Source organism: Anabrus simplex, chromosome X, assembly GCF_040414725.1.
Source record: "Anabrus simplex isolate iqAnaSimp1 chromosome X, ASM4041472v1, whole genome shotgun sequence".
Classification (NCBI taxonomy): Eukaryota; Metazoa; Arthropoda; class Insecta; order Orthoptera; family Tettigoniidae; genus Anabrus; species Anabrus simplex.
In genome coordinates this window covers 216,115,761-216,137,663 of record NC_090279.1, presented here as the reverse complement: position 1 = coordinate 216,137,663, position 21,903 = coordinate 216,115,761, and the positions used below count along the sequence as shown (strand labels likewise).

Below are 21,903 nucleotides of genomic sequence, written 5' to 3'. Positions count from 1 at the left end.
TGACAATGCAAGGGTGCATACTGCCGCTTTGACGCAGGAAAAACTTTGGGGGGGAGGGCGAATTCACTGGACACCTCTGGAACACCCTCCGTACAGTCCTGATTTATCGCCCTGTGACTACCATTTGTTTGGACCACCCAGGTAAGACCTAGGAGAACAGCGGTTTGAAGATGATGCAAGTGTAGAAGAGTTCGTGTGCAACTGGTTCCGCACACATTCCTCTTCTTTCTGTCAGGACGGCATCAAAAACTTGCCAATCCATTGGAGAAAATATGTACCGAAGGCAGGACACTATGTAGAAAAGTGATCTCTATATGTGTGGTTTTTTTGGTTGACGCAATAGATTTTAAAATGTAATTCCTGTTTATGTTTGATCCGCCTTCGTACCTTCGGTATTCTGTTTGATTGGTTACCTCAGTGTGGTAATGAATAGGCTATACAGTCAGCGTCTTGACGCCGAATATCGGACAGCTCTACATAAGGTGGACAACGGCTTCGGGCGGATGAGTTTCCTTGGAGGGGGTGATGGTCCCCGAAGGGTAGCGTCCGATCCCAGGTTGGGGAGCTGCGGCCTGATCACCTGCTGGCAGTAGCGACCCCATCTTAACCCACTTCTACTCAGTCTATGTGCAGGGGTTTGCTCGAAGCAGCTCAAACTAATTTTTGTGATGTTGCAGCCAAATTATAAAACATCAACACTTAAACAGTTTAATGCATGCATATATTAAAATAAAATAAATCACACTAATATAGTAAACTATGAGCATTTCAGAAATGAATATACCTTGGACGTATTATTGGTAAAGACAGAAAGAAATATTAAACTTTGAAAATCATTTTTGGAAGAGAAATAATGGTTTTCAATGACAGAAAGATCAGACATTATTGCGCCCTTCTTCTTTACTCTTAACCTGAAAGAAAGAACATTTATGATGTGTGTGCTGCAATTCACTCATGAAGTTTGGCATAAGTTATTCATTGTACACGTAACTATCATCGATGTCAGGTTCTCCACAGTCCGATGCACGGTGAGCAGCTGTGAATGTGTCACTTCCCACATAACAGGAACCACTTTCAACAAAAAAAGTCCCTGTTACTGTCTAAATCATCTGAAAATTCAAGGATATCAGAATCATTCGGCCTTGAACATGGCCCAGCCATTACGAGAAAAGGATGACTCAAGCAGGTGCAACAACGGAGTAATTACAAGATGTATACTTGTAGTTCGGGAAGTACAGCAAACACACGATATAGCAGTGAATAAACTCTAAACTAAACTGATAGCAAGATCAAATTGTTGTATTGATAAGCCAACCAGAAACAGATAACAACTTTGAACAACCACAACATAAATATTTATGGTCTACAGATTGCATTTGTCGAAAATAAAAATATTTCGTAGGCCTGGTGGATGTATCTCATGAGCAAAATGCAAATTCAAAGCTTTAAGTTTCTGTTACTTCATCTGTTACCATTTAACAGCCACACAAATGACCAAAATCCCTAAATAGGACAGAGCCGATCTATCAGCGCAGTGAACATTCTCACCATAACCTCTCACAATTTACAAACTTTATCATATAGATTCATATTAATACAGTTTAAATTAAGAACTAGTGTTAGGTTTAATGGTCCACCCAATCATTACACTTCATTTTACAAGCAAAAACTATTTAATATTAAAATATATTAAACATACTTCGGAACATGTTTAGTCTTATTTTAAGACGTCTTCAACCATCTCATAACAGATTACGACACTCATTGTTGCTGTCTAATCATTTTAAAAATCAGAAAACTCATATCCTTTAAGAACTGTTTGAGAATGCACTAAAGACAATAAATAATATTTACATAAAATTGTCCATCACTTGTAAAAAAAATTTCTTCAATGTTAAAATTTGAATGACATTTAATCAAAATATGACATGCATTGCTGGTAGCGTCAGTATACTGACTGAGGGAGATTTGAATTCTGATCTCAGAATAGGAAAATGGGACCAAATCCACATCAGAATACTTAAAAGCTTTAATTTTTATGAAAATTGCTTTCAAAAAATAAGCTATTTCTGGTAGAAGGAATCTAATGCTTCTGAGATAGCCTGTCCATGACCACCATATTGGTAGCTTAATTCTTATGAATATTCCTTTCAAAAGGCAAGGTCTGGAAAGAGAGAGATATACGGTATATAATAACTAATGACTTTAAAACCCTCGCAAATTTATTTAAGAAATGAGTTTCTGTCATGAATGCGTGACTTAAAAGCTTACCATCAAAGTTGGTGAAACTCCCTAGAGCTGGTTCACATCTGAGCCTCGCTCTGACTTGCTTCTCGCCATGCTACTGCGTGTATTATGTTTCCTCTCGCCCGACAGAACTTGGCTAGGGGCGGTAGGAGGGGGAGTACTGCTGTTAGTAGGGGAAGGGGAAACAGCTCTGCCTATAGGTAGAATGGGAGGGTGAGATGTTTATTTTAGAGGAGGTAACTTCAGATTATTAATTTTTTGTGATGGTAAGAGCCAACGGTTAATGGATTTTTGTTCTCTTGTATGTCATTCAAAAATTTTTTTTGCGTTAATACTCTGGTCCAAACTTAAATAAATATTTTTGTAATTGCTCATCAGGTTCCCTTTGCTCAATTATCTTCTTTTTTTTGGTCAAGTCTATTTATGTCAGTATATTGGTGACAAATATCTCCCATATGGACACTCATACTTGTGTTTTCTTCTCTTTCCATATGAGATAAAGGTGCATTGAAGGCTTGATAAACCATACTGAAATAAGCAGCCCTCTCATGACTCCCAGGATGTAAAGTATCATTTTTAATGGTCACCGGAGTAAACGTATCCTTTCTTACCGGGTTCCCTCTTAACGGTCACATCCAAGAAATTTAAAGCATTGTCCTTCTCGTTTTCAAGTGTAAATTTTATTCTTTCATCTAATGAATTTAAAAATTGTAAGATATTTTGACTATTGTTATAACCTTTATCTATTATTACAAAGGTATCTTCCAGAAATCGTGTCCGAAAATCCAAACCTTGAATATGTCCAATTATTTTGCGGTGTTCTAAACGGTCTAAATAAATGATGATGATGCTTGTTGTTTAAAGGGGCCTAACATCTAGGTCATCGACCGCTAAATGTAATGACAAATTAAAAGTCCAAAATCCTCCACTGACCAGAATTCAAAACGTGATGACAAAGAATGGATATGAATTTAAAACAATCAGTGGAACCAACTCACAAAGCCTCACATTCACAGAAGCTGACGTAAAAAATTATATTACTGACCAAGGGACTGCTCCTATAGCACAATACTGAATCGATGACGCTTGTAGTCTAAAGGGGCCCAAAATGCAAGTCATCGGCCCCTCATAATGGTACTTATCGCTAGGAAAGTAGAACCATGGTATTTGTCATGTTGCAGTACTAATCAAAAGCAGCGTAGATTAGTGGTATTCCACACATTATGGTACTACTCACAGGTAATGAAATTCGCACATGTAATACAGACCTATGGTGTTTCGCACATTGTGGCGCCATTTACAGGCAATGCAAACCTATGGTGTTCATCACATAAGTGTACTAACCACAGGACTCGCTTTATCCTGTGGTAGTAATCACTGGTAATGTAAAAGGTACCTGGCTGTAACTTCAGTCAAATGTGAAAGTAATTTTCTATGTGGGTTTTGCAGGGATAAAGCCGTACCCCTGCACGGTGTGCGGCAAGCGCTTCACGCAACTCAACGCTATGCACCAGCACAAAGTGTCCCACCAGGTGGAGAAGGACGTGAGCTGCAGTCTGTGCAACAAGATGTTCAAGAGCCACGCCATCATGAGGAAACACGTGAGGCACATGCACGGCGACAAGGAGGCCAGCAACGTAAGTGTCTTGTGGTGCATTCAGCCCAGTAAAGTAACAGGTGTTGTTTGTCACAAGGCACTTATAGCTTTCTTGCAGTGTTGGCAGCAGGGTGCTACACTTTCACTCGCTGCTGTAATCCTTCCACCTGCATTCAGGGCAGGTGGCAGATTCCCTATCAGTTGGTTACGTAGTCCTTTCTTAAATAATTTTAAAGAAGTTGGAAATTTATCGAACATCTCCCTTGGTAAATTATTCCCATTCCTAATTCCTCGTCCTATAAATGAATATTTGCCACAATTTGTCCTCTTGAATTCCAATTTCGTACCTTTAAAAGCTCCTCATATTTATTCTTCTGGTAATGTTCTATATCGTCTCTTTGCTGGCAGCTTAGAACATACCGCTTGATACCAATATAAATGGTCCATTATTGGACATTATAAATTTTCCAGCTAACTCATTCCTGGTTGCCAGCGTTTTGCCCCAGTGTTATAAGTTGGGCTCATCAGTTGGTAAATAGCACACCTACCAAGACACATGGTAGGCTACTTGAAGCCACTGGCAGTGCCAATGCACTGTGAGAGACTTGGCCTCATTATCAAAATTTGATGCCTGCCTGGCATCAGGGTTCCTAAGGCAATCACTATCTTAGTTGAGCTTAGTTGAGCAGCTTGTCTCCTTACTCCCAAGTCTTCCCAGCAAAAAGTTTGCAATATTGTCATAACACTACTCTCTTAAAGGGAATTGCCTAGAACAAATCGTGCTGCTTTCCTTAGGATTTTTTCTAGTTCTTGTATCAAGTAGTCCTGGTGAGGGCCTCACACACTGGAACCATACTCCAATTGGGATCTTATCAGACACTTATATGCCCTCTCCTTTAAATCCCTCCTTCTTCTTCTTCTTCTTCTTCTTCTTCTTCTTCTTCTTCTTCTTCTTCTTCTTCTTCTTCTTCTTCTTCTTCTTCTTCTTCTTCTTCTTCTTCTTCCATTTCCTTTTCCAGATTCTCTCTGGTTAAGGTACTGTACCAATGCCCTCCACCTTACTCAATCTTTCCACCACTTCTCTTCTAGTATTTTATTGCTATTGACTCCTCTATTTGCAATACAGTCCACAACAGAGCTCCTCCATCTCATTCTAGAATGTCTCCTAGACCTCTTTTTTGTCTCTGTACCCATGAATGTTCTCTTAGATATTCTCTCTCGTGGCATTCTCATCATGTGTCCAAATCATTTCAGCTTTGCTATGTCAGTCTTTTTTTGAAGTTTACATACTCCCATGCTTCTCCTTATTTCCTCATTTTGTATTCTACCTCGTCTTGTTTTTCCCTGTATGCTCCTCAAGAACCTCATTTCAGCTGCTTGTATCTTACTTTGGTTCCGCTTAGTCAATATCCAGGCTGCTGAAGCATAGGTCAGTGTAGGTTTATAATAGGACGAGTATACAGTGGAACCTCGATTATCCGTTCATGAAAACTATGTTTTCCTGGAATATCCACTCAAATTACGTGGTCCCGTGAGCATCCTAATTACATCACGTTGTAAAAATCCTGCATTATCCGTTCCTTGAAGAAACGATTTCCCGGATCAACCGTCCAGAAATTTCATCCCATCAACACTAAATCTTCGATCAAGCATTTTTCAAGAAACTGTATCTCACGAAAGGACAGCTATGGCGTACTGATACTAATGGATCTTGGTGTTAACGCCCCGCCATTGCGATAATTAGAGCACTACTGTACCAGAAAAGCATTCGGCGGTGAACATGCATAAAGGATCATCTTAGCATCACATTTGGGTAGTATATATATATATATATATATATATTTTTTTCTTTTTATAGAGAAACTTCGGAAATCATAAAACAGAGAGTGGTCACAATTGGAAGGAGACAGAGCGCATTACGACGCTCTACTTGAAGACTGAGTGAGTTTCGTCAAGTGTTCGTAGTTGTAAAATGTCCGCATTATGACCATTATGTCCAAGGTTAGATTTTTTCAATTGTATCGCTGAATAGGTTTTCGGCACTTCCCTCACGGCACTGTGCAGTCAGTGGGCTTTCAGGCAGGAATCAAAACTGCTATTATCGTACAGATAATGTTATCGAGACCAGAATAGATGTTGGACGATACCTACATAAACCCTTGGGAAGTCTTGGATTGCCTGTTACTGTTTTGGTCCTGATAAATAAGACTGGGAATTTTACGTTTTTGTATTAAAATATCATATAAACCACAGTGGTTTCATTTGCGCATATTGCATTTAAAAAGTTTTTTATAATTTCCTTCTCGTACTGACTTGTGCAGCTTAGCTTAAAGTCACGAATAACCGTAATTTCTGAAGTTTTGTTGCAAATTTTTCTCTTTTCAATTTGATTATGATTAGTGACGGGCAGAATGGAATATAATGCATTCAAGAAATTTTGAGAATTGATACTTAATTCAAAACCATATTCTCGAGTTCACATAACGTGGCTCAGACGGTTAAGGCGCTGGCCTTCTAACACCAACTTGGCAGGTTTGATCCTGGCTCAGTCCGGTGGTATTTGAGGTGCTCAAATACGACAGCCTCGTGTCGGTAGATTTACTGGCATGTAAAAGAACTCCTGCGGGACTAAATTCCGGCACCTCGGCATCTCCGAAGACTGAAAAAGTAGTTAGTGGGACGTAAAGCAAATAACATTATTATTATTATTATTATTATTATTATTATTATTATTATTATTATTATTATTATTATTATTATTATTATTATTAGTTCACATAACCTTTAAAAGTCGATGCAGGCCTAATTTGTGCGCTACAAGATTTCAAAACTGACTACAAACATTACACCAGTGATCAAATTACAATGGAAGATTAAGAAAATAAGGGATTTTGCCATTGTGTTGGGTGCTTTTGTATCTAATGTCCTTTATTTTATTAGAGTAGAGAATTAAAAACTGCTTGTGGTCGTTTGTTGTTTGGCTTGACGTTATTAGATTTTGTGAAGTGTTTGGCTGATCAAAGGTGCTAAACTGAAAGAACTTATCACAGGAAACTGACGTAGTTTCCCCGTTAAAACTTGATATAAAGTATCAAGATTTTTAAAATCGTGTAGGTCTACCGGTAATTGTTTGAATCCGGTCTCATGGTCTAACTTGCCTGCCTCTCACCCGGTGGGCCCGAGTTTAATTTCTGGCCAGGTCAGGCATTTTTATTTGCATATGAGGGCTGGTTCCAGGTCCACTCAGCCTACGTGATTACCTTTAATTGAGCAGGTATCTAATGGCGAGATGGCGACTCCGATCTAGAGAGCCAGGAATAATGGCTGAGAGGATTTGTCACACTGGCCATGCGTTACCTCATAATCTGCAGGCCTTAGGGCTTAGCAGCAGTCGCTTGGCAGGCAAAGGCCCATTGGGGTTGTAGTTTGGTTTGGTTTAGGAGTGTTGGTTTTCATTCAATCCCGATTTTTCTGTTTTCTCACGTACGCCGTTTTTTTCGTGATTCCTCCGAAAACGGAGAATTGAGGTTCCATTGTAAAACCTTCTTGCACTTCATTGGCACGTCTTTGTTCCATACAATGTCTCTCACACACTGGTAGAAACTTGCAGACTGCTGTATTCTTAAATCAATTTCTCTGTCCAAATTTCCATCTTTTGACATCATGCTACCCAAATAGTTAAAATTTTTCACTACTTCAAGAGGTTCATTTCCCATTTTGATCACTCCCTTTACTATAACACTTGAATACTCTTGTAACCATATGAAATTATCTGTAACCTTTATTTACAACCTTGTTAATGTGACTACCCCAATGAAGGTCTTTTGTAGTAACAGCACCTAGATACTTAACGGCTCACTTCATCTGTACAGTCAAGAAAACTGAGAGGACGACCGACATTGGGGTCCATTCTCACTGTGTCACCATCGGGCAATGATTATACCAGCGCCATCTTGAGGTGGAACGCATAGCTAACAGTTTGTGCAGTTCTCTACTCTTGATTAGGTAAATAATTGATAGACAGTGTGCCATTTTGGCGACAGCCCTCAATGCACAGCAGTGGTGATTGATTGTGTCCTGTTCCTACATCCTCCTGTCTTGGTCTTACCACCACCACCAACACATTTTTCGTACATGGCTTTTATCATTTCTACTTCTGCTCTTGTATATGCATTTTCTTTCAGTCCATCCCAAACCAGCTACGTTGGTAGGCTGTCGTAGACCTTCTCGGTGTTTATAAATGTCGTTAATAAATCTTTCCTAAACTGCCATCTTTTCCCCATCGTGTGCCTTAGCATGAAGATCAGTCAAATGTTGATCTGTTCTTCCTAAGGCCATATTGTTGTTTTCACATTTTCTTTTCTGATTTCTTCCTCAATCTTCTTCTAATTTCCCCTTGAATACCTCAACTACATGTGGATTAAAGGTGAATTATCTGCAGATGTTATGTTCTTTGTCATGATCTTTCTTGAATGGTGTGATTAAATGCTGATTTTGAAAAAAAAAAAAATGCCAACAGTGACGCAAATAAAACTTGCACCCCAATTTCGTGCCTCACTTTTTTTAAAAAAATATGCGGGTATTATTCGCGTAAATACGCTACTTTGCATATTCTCAGTACTTCATTCTAAAACTACCTTCTTCCACTCTTGTTGTTCACATATTGGGTGCCATTTTAGTCACTCACCTGACTCTTCCCCTCCCCTGACGTCAATTTCAATTCTCGTAATTTCCAGAACGAATTCACATTCATATAATTAATGCATGGCACTGGCCTAACCCAGCAGATTGAATGAGAGCCCGTTCCCTCATGGATGTGCGAGCACAATATCTTGGACAGAGCTGGTTCTCTGCTCCATCTACTGCAATTATTTTCTAGGTGAGACATAGAGAGCAAATAATGTGACACTCATATTATTCTATTCTTCAGTTGCTGATGATGTTGGGAGAGTCATCAACTTACAGGCCACTAACTTTCATTCTGTGTCGACTGGCTACGGACTTTTGAACCACTCTAGGGGTCACATTGTTATTCAGTGTATTCAAACTGTTGTAACCTTTAATGTATTATGCAAATCCTCGTGTGTTTTGGACTCATTGCTTCGTGCAACTAACAACAAAATCTTTGGTCGAGTCTCTCGGATTCCTTCACATTTTCCATACCCCAGCCTGTCCTATATCTTATTAGAATTTTTGTATCATAGATCCTTAAGGTATTTTGTATAAGAATTTAACAACCTTAGCTTCTACTTCATTATTTATCTACCAGTTTTTAGTGAATTTGATTGTTGATCATCTAAAATAGGGTTATTTTGCTTACCTAAGTTATGAAAATCCACAGCCTGTTTCCAGTCATTCGACCGGGTCAGGAATGAAATGAAGCCTCCATCTAGCGGCGAGGATATTACCTAAGATTATATAGCACTCATTTACTGTCCAAATATATTCCTCTGGCACAGTAGTGTTTGTAAAAATTTCCAGCACAGATTATGGGCCCAGCTCAACTGGTTTTACTAAAGTTGCTTTCATCACTTTTTTTTTTTTTTTTTTTTTGTAATGTAATCGCCTAAGAATCTTGGCTTAACATTTTTGTGTAACTTATCTTAAGCTCGCATTGGAAATTTTTCCTGTAGTTTTTAGTTGTTATCCCCTGCTGGTCGGAAATGTACACAGTATATTTATTGAAGTAAAAGTAAGTGTTATTATTGAAACTACCACTTCCTTTAACTACATTTATCATTACCACTCTCTACATTCCCAAAACCCTCTGGCCTTAATATCTTCCACTACGTATGCGTGCTATAATAACTGTCTTACCCAATGATCTTTATATATGTATTAATTAAATTTACAATAGCCTGTAAGTTAGTGCTTGTAATTGTGTTTTTTAATGTCTGAAGCATGCTCTCCACAGATCTCAAGCAGGACAAAGGAAGGCGGACAGACTAGACGTTTCTACTGCAAGGTGTGCGGAGAGAGCTTCGAGTTCGCCGCTCTGCTCAAGGAACACGAGAGGAAGCACGAGAAGGAGACCAGCTTCCACTGTCAGTGCTGCAAGCAGGTACGTACTGTGTGGTGCACCACTACTTGATTCGTTTTTAGAACTTGGCTATTTCACGTCACCTCACACCATTAAGAGATAAGAATTTCATAGTGTTCCGTATTGAAGCGAGATCACTATTAAGTTGAAAGAAGATATATGATGGTTCAACCTTTGAATACTATCAAAATAAGAAATGTAAGTTTTACATTCCTACTTAATTATAATTGGTACCGGTTTCAACCAGCATTCTTGATCACCATCAGCCGATCACAATTAGTATATAAGACAATGCAGTGTCTAAAAAAGATTTAAATAATGACTTTAACAACTCTTTCATAAACCGTATTATTAATAAATTCAAACACCGCCCCAAAACCACATTAACTAAAGATAAAACCAAACCCACTGTATTTTCCACCTTTACTTTCTCTCAAATCGCTTTATAAAATCACCAACATTCTTAAGGGAAACAACATGAAAATATCTTTTTGAACTAATAACAGAAACCTTGATTTATTACACAACTCTAACTCAATTAATAAATCTAATGTTTTTTTCTAAATCTGGAGTATACAGATTCCAATGCAATAACTGTAGCTCTTCGTACATCGGACAGACAGGACGTAACTTTAATATCAGATACTCTGAACACATCATCGCCATAAAATACAACAGATTCTCTGCAACAGGACAACACATACAAGACTCTAATCATAATTTCACCAGTATTGATAAAGACATAAAAATACTTAGTTATTAACAAAGGCCCCCTTCTAAACACTACTGAAAATTGTTCTATTCATCTTCACCAGTACTTCAACCCCAATTTCAATTTAAATGACATTTCTGAAAAACTTAATATTTTATTTGACTTCCTTATCCGCTTTTTCAAAAATGCTAAATTTTCAAGCCGATCGGCACATATGTCTTGCTACTCTTCAAGAACTTGCTCCGTACTACATTCACGTATTTGATCTATGACTTCTTCATGTTTTTTTATTCTAGACTTCTTCTTAACATTGAAATTCTAACACACATTGCTCCCTAAAGTGTTTTAGTGCTTCGCAAACAGCAGCTGACGGAATTATTTAAACTTCACATTTTATTTACCTGTATATTGTCTTTTATACTTATTTGTGGTCGACTGATGATCAAGAATACTGCTCGAATCCGATACCAATTATAATTAAGCAGGAATGTAAAACTTACTTTTCTTATTTTAATAGTATTAAAAAGTTGAACCATCATATATCTTCTTTAAACTTAATAGTGACCTCATACCACTACAGATTACAGATCTGTGTGATTTTAGTACCTCAAGATGATGTGTTTGCCGATGTCTTAAGGACTTGGATCCGTTGGTTCCTTCTATTTACAGCAAGTTTTGTTTACAAAATGTTCATGTTTTAGTAACGCTCACCAGTTCTGTTCTGTGTCAACAAGTTTTGGAAAGGGCAGGTTTATACTGCGGTGAGCTGTTGTCGGACTGTTTGAACTATTTTGTTTTGAGGGGAAAAAACTATTACGATAACTCACCATAACTTAGTAACAAATCTGACTTTGGTGTGACGCCATCAGATAATGTAATATCACAGTCGTCTTGAACTACTGAAGTCGTTAGTGCACATCTTGACTCTTAAGTGGCAACATGTCACCTGATGCATCGTTTGACCTGTCTCGATGAGTTGTAGAAGTATTCAATGCAAAAAAAAAGAAGAAAAAAAAGAGTCGAATAGTGCATATTTCAGAAAGTTGTGGTGTGAAGAATTGCAAAAAAAAAAAAATCCTTTTTAACACAAAATGCCACGACATTTCAATGAAAAATAGCTTCAAAATGATTGAAAATTCATTCGACAGCAGAGACATGCACGTCAGAATTCCCAAGAAAACCAAAATAACCCATGTGGAGCATCAAAAGGCAAGGTGACAAGGGTATCGTACTGTTGGAGCCCCAGTGGGGGAAATATTTTGAACTAGATTTTTTATTTCAACAATACTGATCACACAGCATGTATTGTATGCCAAAATTTGTGCATGTGATCCTGACACTGCTCTATTCAGCTAAGGATAAGGATAATCTCCACATAGATTAACTCTCTCCTCATGTATCCCAGTCCTTTAACATCCATCTCTTCTCGGTCCCCAGCGAGGGTGGACATCACCGCTTTGATAAATCTTCAGTCTTCATGTGGGATAACTGGAGGATAAGAAGAAAGCCGGATAAGTACAGAAAGAGGGGGAAACTGAACCTAATGTGCGGTTCGTAAAATGTAGATGTAGTTAATATCTTTGGAACAAATTGACATATCGTTGCAATTCTTGCATGGTAGCGTAGTCCATTGTGTTCTCAACAGATGATGGTCACGTGAATGGCCCGATGATCTTGGTGTGCGTTTTCCAGCAGATGAGAGGGCAGCATTGAATGAAGTAAGATTGTCGTTTGAGCAATGCAAGGCCGTATTGAAGTGGTACAGGAAGTACGAAAACGTGATGGAGGTACAACTGTAATGGCATAATATGTACGGAACTCAGCCATCAACACGTACAACAATTTATCGTATTCGGGATAAATTTGAAGCCGACGGTACTGTTCAGGATGTGCATAAGAAAAGGTCTGGCCGACCGAAAATATCAAGTCCAACTTCCAGCGCTGCTGCTGTGTTGCAACATTTTACTAGGTCACCTCAAAAAATCTGTGAATCACCATGCACGGGAGTAAGCCGATCAAAAGAACGACGAATTCTGAAGGCTGCAAAGTGGGAATTGTACATTCCAAGATCGCAGCACACTATGAACGAGGACGACCCGGATCGAAGGATGGAGTACTGCAAGTGGTTTGAAGGCATGCTTCACGAGAATGAACGGTTTACAGGGATGGTTATCCAGTCTGACGAGGCGCAATTCAAACTGAACGGTACTGTAAGCCACCACAACTGCGTGTACTGGGCTCTGTCATCGCGCGGTTTGACTGGCCCATTCTTCTTTTAACGTACTGTAACGTGTGAGGTGCATCTTCATATGCTACAAACATTGATTTTACCTGCCATCCGAGAGGTGTTTGGAAAGGAAAGATTTTACCTACAGCAAGATGGTGCTCCGTCTCAGTACCACAGAGATATGAGCCTACTTGGATGAGAATCTGCCTGGACGATAGATAGGTCGAAGAGGAGCTGCTGAGTATCCACCACGGTCTCTAGACCTTACACTTCTTGACTTCTACCTGTGGGGGACATTAAAAAATGAAGTTTATCGACAGAAGCCAGCTACACTGAGCTGTCACACCGGCAACACTGACAGCCGTAGTTCGGTCAGCAGTTCAGCGCCATCAGCGTTGTTTGGGTGCTAACGGGGTCACTTTGAACTCATAAAATAACCTTCCCGTCCCGTGCAAGAATTGTAACGGTATGTCATTTTGTTCCATTAATATTGACTGTCAAAGAGTGTCTACATTTTTATCGACCCCTCTGTAAGTACAGGAAGGAACAAACAAGTGTCAAGTGTTTCTGTGTTTGTCCTCGTCTGCTATTTCTGTTGCTCCCTCGTCTCACACTGACCTGTCATTGTGTTTGTCCTGTTCCTCTCCGTCATCATGAGTTGGTACGATAGTTATATAATAAATATTGCATGTTCTGACACCATTTACTTTAGCGGGTGATGGAGAAACCAGTACTGTGCTGGGCGACCTCCCACTGAGTTTGTTGGGTAAGCACCAAATGTGTCGTAGGACATGACTGCATCCTCCTCTGCCGGGTTTGAATCCACAGGCTGACTGCATAGAGATTACTTTGCTAACTGCTCTTATGTCCGAACTCATATTTTGCTGCATGTCTGTTTTACAGGACTTCACAAGCGTCGACCTGCTTAAGACTCACTCGTGCCAAACACCGGAGGAGAGGCTGCAGAGGGAAGCGGAAGCCGAGGCCGAACGCCTCTCGCTAAACTCCCAGTTGGAGTCCTTGTTCCAGGAGCAGAGCGGGCTGATTGACGACGACGGCAGTCTCATAATATACGTCACTCAGGAGGGACAAGCCGAACCCGCTCAGGTTTGCACACTGTCCTATTACCTGTCACTTGTGGTCTGATCACTTTGTGAAAGTGCTCTACTTTAGTTCTACAATCACGGTGTGGAAGAACTTCATTGGGTCAGTTGTTTGGGTTGCCATATTTTGAAATGCTGAAATAAGAATACCTTTCTCGCCAATGACTGAGTCACTGTGCAGAGATTTAAAGACATCAGCACCCATTGTATGTAATTACATCAGTATTTGGTAACGAACCACATGAAATTTTTTTGTATATAAAACATGCTGCAGAGCAAAGAGACTGATATCTCCCCAAAATTTTGTCTGTCAAACAGCATTTCCCTTTGACATTTCAGTCATCATCATCATATGCAGTGTTCAGCTGCTGGGCAGGAATGCTTGGAACATAAGCCTCTCCATCTCCTCTTGTCTTCCCACCACTTCTCCCTCATCACTCTTACCCAGTCCTCTTCTCTTCTCTTCCACCCCTTTCATCCACCTGTCTCTTGGTCGTTTTCCTGTTATCTCCGTTTTATGCATCCTCCTCGGTATCCTTTCCTCTGTCATTCTCTTCATGAGTCCAAACCATCCAAGTTTAGATGCCTCTGTTCTGCTCTGTAGTGACTCTTCTTTAACCTTCTCATTTCTCATCTTATCCATTCTTGTCACTCCTATACTGCTTCTCAGAAATTTCATTTCACTTGCCTGTATCCTCTGCCTCATTACCCAGGTTTCTGCTGCATACGTCAGAATACGTACGTAGTACATCCTGTATATCACTCTTACTTCTCTTTGCTGTTACAAACCAGGCTTCCGACATTTCAATGCAGATGAAAAAAGAAAAACACTGGAAAAATAATATAATGTATAGATATCAGTTCTTAACATATGTTGTAGTTTTAAATACTACTACAGTCCCGCTTCTGGGCTGAATCAATTTTTTCATTTGCTTGCTGATGGTCATTTTTCTGCTTAAAATAATGAGGACATATTTGCAAAATTAAGGACATGTGGCAATGTATGTATTTGTTGTTCATATCCTTTAATGTATCAGAATCGTGTTTACACAAACTTTTATGTTACCACTTTACATGTTACCAACATGTTATCATGTAACATTCGTGCAAATGGTTCCATCGAATAAACTTCTGTGTTTATGTTATGCTTATGTTTAATGTTTATTGTGAATGGGGCCCAAATATTTAAAAAGTCTCAAAATGTCTGTGTAAACATGATTTTGAAACAAAAAGTGCACATTCATTGTTCATGTAAAATCTCCAGGGTTGTGCCTACATTCTCGTATGTATGTTGGGTATTCAGCCCGAAGGCTGGTTTGATCCTCTGCAGCTGTCATAAATAGCCTAGGCGTCACTGAAGAGGCGTACTAGGGAAATGAGGAGTGAGGTAGTTTCCCGTTGCTTTCCTCACCGAGCCAGCCGTTGCTATTACATATCAGCCTGCCAAGCCCACTGAAATGCATGCACCAACCGACACTATAAGCGATATTTTCACACCATTCATAACAGGGACTGGCTGCTTAAGGAATGGTATTACTAGCATCGCTCATACCTCAGTCACTTTCATATTGTCAAAGCCAAGGATGAGACTGAGACAGGTCAATGAAAATAACAAATTTGATATAGCCCATACCAGATGACATAGCACACTGTAAACACTACATCTCGCCAGCAAAGGCATACATTCTCCATTACCTATACTATAACTGCTGTACATAATAATATGGAATCCTTTGATCAGAAATAGCTATTTTATATAAAAAATCTCCATTTTTATGTAATACTATAGTTTTATTGTCCTCCTGTTCCACACAGGGCTGTAGGCTCTAGGCTTGCAACAGGATGCTGAACATCTGTGATGAGCAGGAAGAGGTCACAGGAATTTGATTTCCATTAAGAAAAAACAATTGACCTAACATACAGAGTTACTGTGTTGCCAGCTCATTCGCTGTCTATAGATTACTCATAATCATCATTCTCTCATTTCCAGATGGACCTTTCCATCTTCCTCTGTCCGCTGACCATTGCTCTGCTCCATTCCAGGTTCCTTCTGTTTATACACAGTAATGCCATAAGTTCTGTCAGTAAAATCTAAATGCACTGTAGTATGCTAATTGTGAAGAAAGAAGCATGGCAACGCTGTATGTCATCATCTACCAGGTCATCTTCATTACCCCGGCAGTAGCTGGCTTGCAGTGTACCAACAGCAAGCAGCAGTGAAAGACGGAGTGGAGATTGTATGAGAATCATATCGCTGTATGGGAATTATTTGTTGCGGAAAGCAAGCTAAGGAAATGTTATCTATGCTGAAACCTCTTGCTATCAATGAACTACAGTATTTGTGTTTCGGACAATAGCACGGTTTAAACAAACGGTTGCAACTGTTGATCATGTCAGATCCTCTTCCTGCAAGGATTCAACGTAATCCTTTGTGTAAACAAACAATTTTGTGTCGTGAAATGAATACATCTCTATGAACTACATCATGTGTTTTGAAGGATGATTTTCATGTTGGTACATATAAAAGATACATACGGCATTTACTAACTTAAAAATTAAGGAGATACACTGGATTCGCCCCGGGCTTTAGTAACAATATATGGGGAGAGCCAGCATCAGTTAATCGCTACTGATGACTGGCCAAGTGGAAGTCCGGACCTCAGTCAATTGGATTATTCTCTGTCGCAGAAGGTCAGGGTGATAGCTTGTCAAAAACAGCACTGCAATATTGAGGTGTTAAAAAATTCAATCACGTCAGCTGTCAAAAGCATTCCACTGGACACAATTCATGCAGTTATTGATGAGTGGCCTCAATGTCTTATGTTCATTCTGTAGCTTTTTTTTTGCTAGCTTGTGGTTTTTTGGAATAAATATATGAATGGGTTTGCATGGTTTTATTTTTTAGTTAGTGATGACAAAACACTTTGTTGTCGTAGTCCATTTTCATTTCAAAACTACTGTGTCCTCCCCACATGTGCTTGTATTGTATTAAGTCTCTATTTCCTTTCACAGGTTCACATAAAGCCACTGCCAACGGTGCCAGTAAAGGACGTCCAGGAAGCTCCTCCACCCGTCAACAGCAACTCAATAACTGATGAGGTAATATGCTGCTGGTGCTATGTTCCGTTCTTTATTCCTCAAGATCTAATACAGAGGGGTCCAGAAAAATGTAGACACTCTGATAGTCAGTATTAATGGAACAAAATGACTGACCGTTACAATTCTTGCACGGGACGGGAAGGTTATTTTGTGTGTACAAAGTGACCCCATTAGCAGTCAAATAACGCCCATGCCGCTGAACTGCTGACTGAACTACAGCTGGCAGTGTTGCCGGTGCGATAGCCGCACAGCACGCCTCGATGGTTGCTCATAGCTTGCTCAGTGTAGCTGGCTTCTGTCGATAAACTTCAGTTTTTAAGGTCCACCATAGGTGGAAGTCAAGAAGTGTAAGGTCTGGAGAACGTGGCGGGTACTCAACAGCTCCACTTCGACCTATCCATTGTCCAGGTAGATTTTCATCCAAGTAGGCTCTGTCATCTCTGTTGTAGTGAGGCAGAGCGCCATCTTGTTGTAAGTAAAATCTTTTATTTCCAAATACCTCTGGCAGGTAAAATCAATGTTTGCAGCATATGAAGATACATCTCACACGTTACGGTACCTTCAAAGAAGAATGGGCCAGTCAAACCATGCGATGACAGACCACACCATGCATTAACACCGGGTAGATTAACATGTTTGTCCACGTGAATGTGAGGATTTTCAGGAACCCAGTATATGCAGTTGTGGCGGCTTACAGTACCGTTCATTTTGAATTGCACCTCGTCAGACCGGATAACCTCATGAAGCATGCCTTCAAACCACTCGCAGTACTCCATCCTTCGATTCCGGGTCGTCTCCGTTCATAGCATGCAACGATCTTGGAATATACACTTTCTACTTTGCAGCCTTCAGAATTCGTCGTACTTTTGATCGGCTTTCTCCGCTTTCATGTGCACCCTGATTCACAGATTTTTGAGGTGACCTAGTAAAATGTTGCAACACAACAGCACTGGAAGTTGGTCTTGTTGATATTTTTTGTCGGCCAGACCTTTTCTTATGCACATTCTGAACAGTACCGTTGGCTTCAAATGTATCCCAAATATGATCAATTGTTGTATGTGTTGGTGGCCGAGTTCCATACACGTTACGCCATGTCGCTGTACCTCCATGTTTTTGTACTTTCAGTACCACTTCGATACGACCTTGGATTGTTCAAACGACAGTCTTACTTCATTCATTGCTGCACTGTCATCTGCTGGAAAACGCGCACCAAGTATATCGTGCCATTCACGTGCATCCTCTGTTGAGGAAACAATGGACTATGCTAGCGTGCAAGAATTGCAACAATATGTCATTTTGTTCCAAGGACATTAACTATCAAAGTGTCTACATTTTTCTGGATGCCTCCGTAGAGCAGGAATAGTCCGTTTCTGAGGTATTACTTACTCACATTATAGCTTTGTTCATGCCTTGCGTTCCAGGCACTGCTCTGACAGTAATTCATGTTCCCTGCCCTTGAGTGATCTTGTCAGGCCGTGCAAGGGAAGAATTGTAGGAGTAGGAATATTCCTTCCAGCGAGCTGGGTAGGATGTTCTAGAATTGTGTGCCTCCGTTTGTTACGGTCTTGGTTCATGTCTCTCTCTAGGGCATCCCATGTTTCTCCTCTCTTCTCTAGGTCTTCTTCTAAGGCGCCCAGTCGGTCATCGTCCCAGAACGATCTTCTCAAAATACTGCCTGCACCCACTTAACGTGCCCTAGCCACTCCAATCTTGCAACAATGAACCTTTGATTGTTTTAGGTGAAGCAGTGCCAACCTCATTGCAATTAAAGCCTGCACCCCAGTTTTTCTTCAGTAAATTCTAGAAAATATATGCATGGACTATTCATGTATATACAGTATTATTGTGCACTGTATTAATATACAGTAATTGGTCTGTTATTGGAAATTATACATTTTCCAGCTTACTCATTCTTGATTGCCAGCATTTCACCCCAATGTGTGGAAAATTGATAAATTCCAATTACAAACCAATTACTGTATATTGGAATTTTTCAAGTTTTCTATGGGAATAAAAATCTTATCATATACAGTATTACATAAATTACTACAATGTTATTATGCAGCTTTGTACCTGAGCCTATGAGATTATTAGAAATCTAGGGAAAGAAACCTTTGTCAGCTAAGCAAATAAATACATGTACTAGCTTATAGTACTCGTCACGTAAGGCTGTACACAAGTATAAAGATTAGACTTTCCACCTAGTCAATACTATTATTTATTATAAGGTACTTAAAACATTACCGGTTTCGACCCTATGTGTGGGTCATCTTCAGCTGCTCAAGAACCTTGATCTTTTATAAAAATAACATAATATTAAAACTACTTACATATTGAAATCAAAAGACAAGCTAAGCTCAATGTAAGTAACAACAATGGAGGTTCCCTTACCCAAGTAAATGATGGCTCAAAATATTCATAATTTAGTCGGTTTTCAAGCTTAATGAGGAATTAAGAAACTACACACTCTCTCACACCCTCACTCAATTTAATGTTGTAAATATTTCTGCCTTTATTTTCATGTACACATTACTATAACTGTATTCTTTGGTGTTTGCCTCGTGTAAATAATTCAACTCCCTTCTTGAAATTTGCTATTCCTTTTCGGCCTGAAGAGAAACCACGCTGTGATAAGCAAATATATTACATGAGCATTTGCTGTAAGTCAGTAAGAATACACAAAGGCTAAGTCTGCAAAGTTGTGACAAGACAAGGTTAGGTTGATAATGACATTTCCTTCCATTTGAACTGAACTGATCTTTATAGAGGAGGAAAAGTTCTTGCAGATGTTTCTTGCTTCTTGGACATCCTAATCAAATTCTGTACGTAAGTATTGCATTCAAACCAACTACATTGTTAAATGCATTATTCGAACATGCCACAATTCTACTCACCTGGTATCGTCCAAACAGATTTACAATCCCACAGAAAAAGAAAATATGGTTTAGTTATTCCCGCAGATGTAACACTAGTAATTTTAGCAATTCGGCAGTGGCAGTATGTAATTCTTGCAAAGCACGAAATAAACCATGACTGTACAATGCCAACATGACAGATTAACGGTACCTGTAAGACGTCACGTCGGCAAGTAGGATTCTTAAACTGTATCGTTAGCGATACTGAATCAAACCCAACAGTTAGAAAATAACTAAAAATTAGTACTTTCTGTGTTAAACAGGGGAGGTTGTATGCGCTTACGTGCCAAGGAGTATACTTCAACTGCATCCTACGTGAACAAGCATATGAGCATGCCAGCAATAACGAGGGACACGCTCAGCAATGTTATGTCTGCTGATGCACAGACAGTGCAGTGTTCGTGGGAGTTCCAGGCTCCACATTCGATGTCAAGTTGTGGTCGTCATGGTAACTCACACATTGACATGTCTCTTCTTCAGGAAGCATGTGAGGTGCCGTGACAACCGGTACAAATACAGGGTGCTATGACCACGTTATATCTCGGGAATGGTTGAGCTATGTTTATCTAGACTTCTGTCTTCGTTCATTGGTCCTCTACTCGCTCTGCTAGATTACGGTACTGCTACCTGAGGAAACAAAATCTTCAGTCCTAATTACTCTTTATCGGTGACTCAGAGATGAGAAGATGTTATACAGATGTGTATAGTTCAGCAAAGTTCACAAGCTCGAAGGTGACATTAAGCCAGTTTTCCTAAAGTGTACAGTAGATGCAGCAAGACTGCATGCATTTCAACTGTATTTCTCTTCATTCATCAATAGATTCAGTGTTACTGCAGTTTTTTCAAGTTTTCTAATAAATTTAACATACTTTTTTTTTTTTTAAGTGGAAGCAATTTTCTCTTCAGTTTCAACTTGGTTTTATATGATTTTGAAATTTTCACTCTGTCGGAATGAATGCAAGATTAATTAAAACTAGAAATTACCTGAAAAAGAAAACATTTAATAATAGTGTGTCACATTTTGTTCTTGAAAGATCATCATCATCATCATCATCATCATCATCATCATCATCATCATCATCATGAAGAGAATTGGCCATGTGGTTAGCATCACACAGCTGAGCTTGCTTTCTGGAGATAGTGCATTTGAATCCAACCATTGGCATCCCTGAAGACTGTTGTCCGTGGATTCCCATTTTCATACCAGGCAAAGATTAGGGCTGTGGAAATGTTTTGAAGTTATCTGAGTGATTTGCTCCTTCTCGTGTACTTCCTCTTTCCTTAGGGTGGACTGCCTTTCGTGCACCTTGTTGTAATGGACAGCTGTGAAAAGTAGTACACAAGAAGGGGTGCATCGCTGAGATAACTTCAAACCATTTCCATATTTATTTTAACATAAATGTTTTTTACGTGTTTGTAATATTCGTCAGGATTTATGCCTTCAGGACGAAGGAACATATTTAGAAAGATGTATGAACGTGTTTACAACAGCGTGGAAGGAAGACCAAACTGTTTGGAAAGCCAGATGTTGGAAGGAGGAGACAGAGCACACAGGTCCAGTACTTCATTCTCAACCAGTAAGAAAGACACTCAAGCACGCAATGGAAAGAACATGTCACATGTTTTATATATGAGGAGTGTGTGTTCAAAAGATGCTATTTCCACCCTAGGAAAGTTCACAGAAAAGCGCAAGAAACTTTAAATAAAAGGCACATGATCGGCTTTGGTACAACTTTTAAAGAATTATCTTTCTGGTCTGGATTACTCATGGCCATTGATAACCACTGTGATACATGTGGGTGAAATATTTACCTTTTGAACAGACATTGAAGTTCAGAAGAAACTTAACGAATGGAACAATACTGAACTGAAGATGAGAAAAACAAAGACAGTGGAAATGACCATCAGCAGGGAAGAAACAAGCTCAAACATATTTCTGGAAGGACTGAAAATCGAATCAGCT

General features: G+C 39.5%; 1 protein-coding gene across 1 annotated transcript in view; it reads left to right on the top strand.

The window, feature by feature from the left end:
- Positions 1–21,903, top strand: part of LOC136886795 (zinc finger protein 271) — a 94,260-nt gene that overhangs the window by 35,012 nt on the left and 37,345 nt on the right. Inside the window, exons 5-8 of the mRNA XM_068230967.1 lie at positions 3,697–3,884; positions 9,759–9,905; positions 13,727–13,930; positions 16,939–17,025. Coding sequence (XP_068087068.1) covers positions 3,697–3,884; positions 9,759–9,905; positions 13,727–13,930; positions 16,939–17,025 — 626 coding nt within the window. The remainder of the gene's footprint in view (positions 1–3,696; positions 3,885–9,758; positions 9,906–13,726; positions 13,931–16,938; positions 17,026–21,903) is intronic.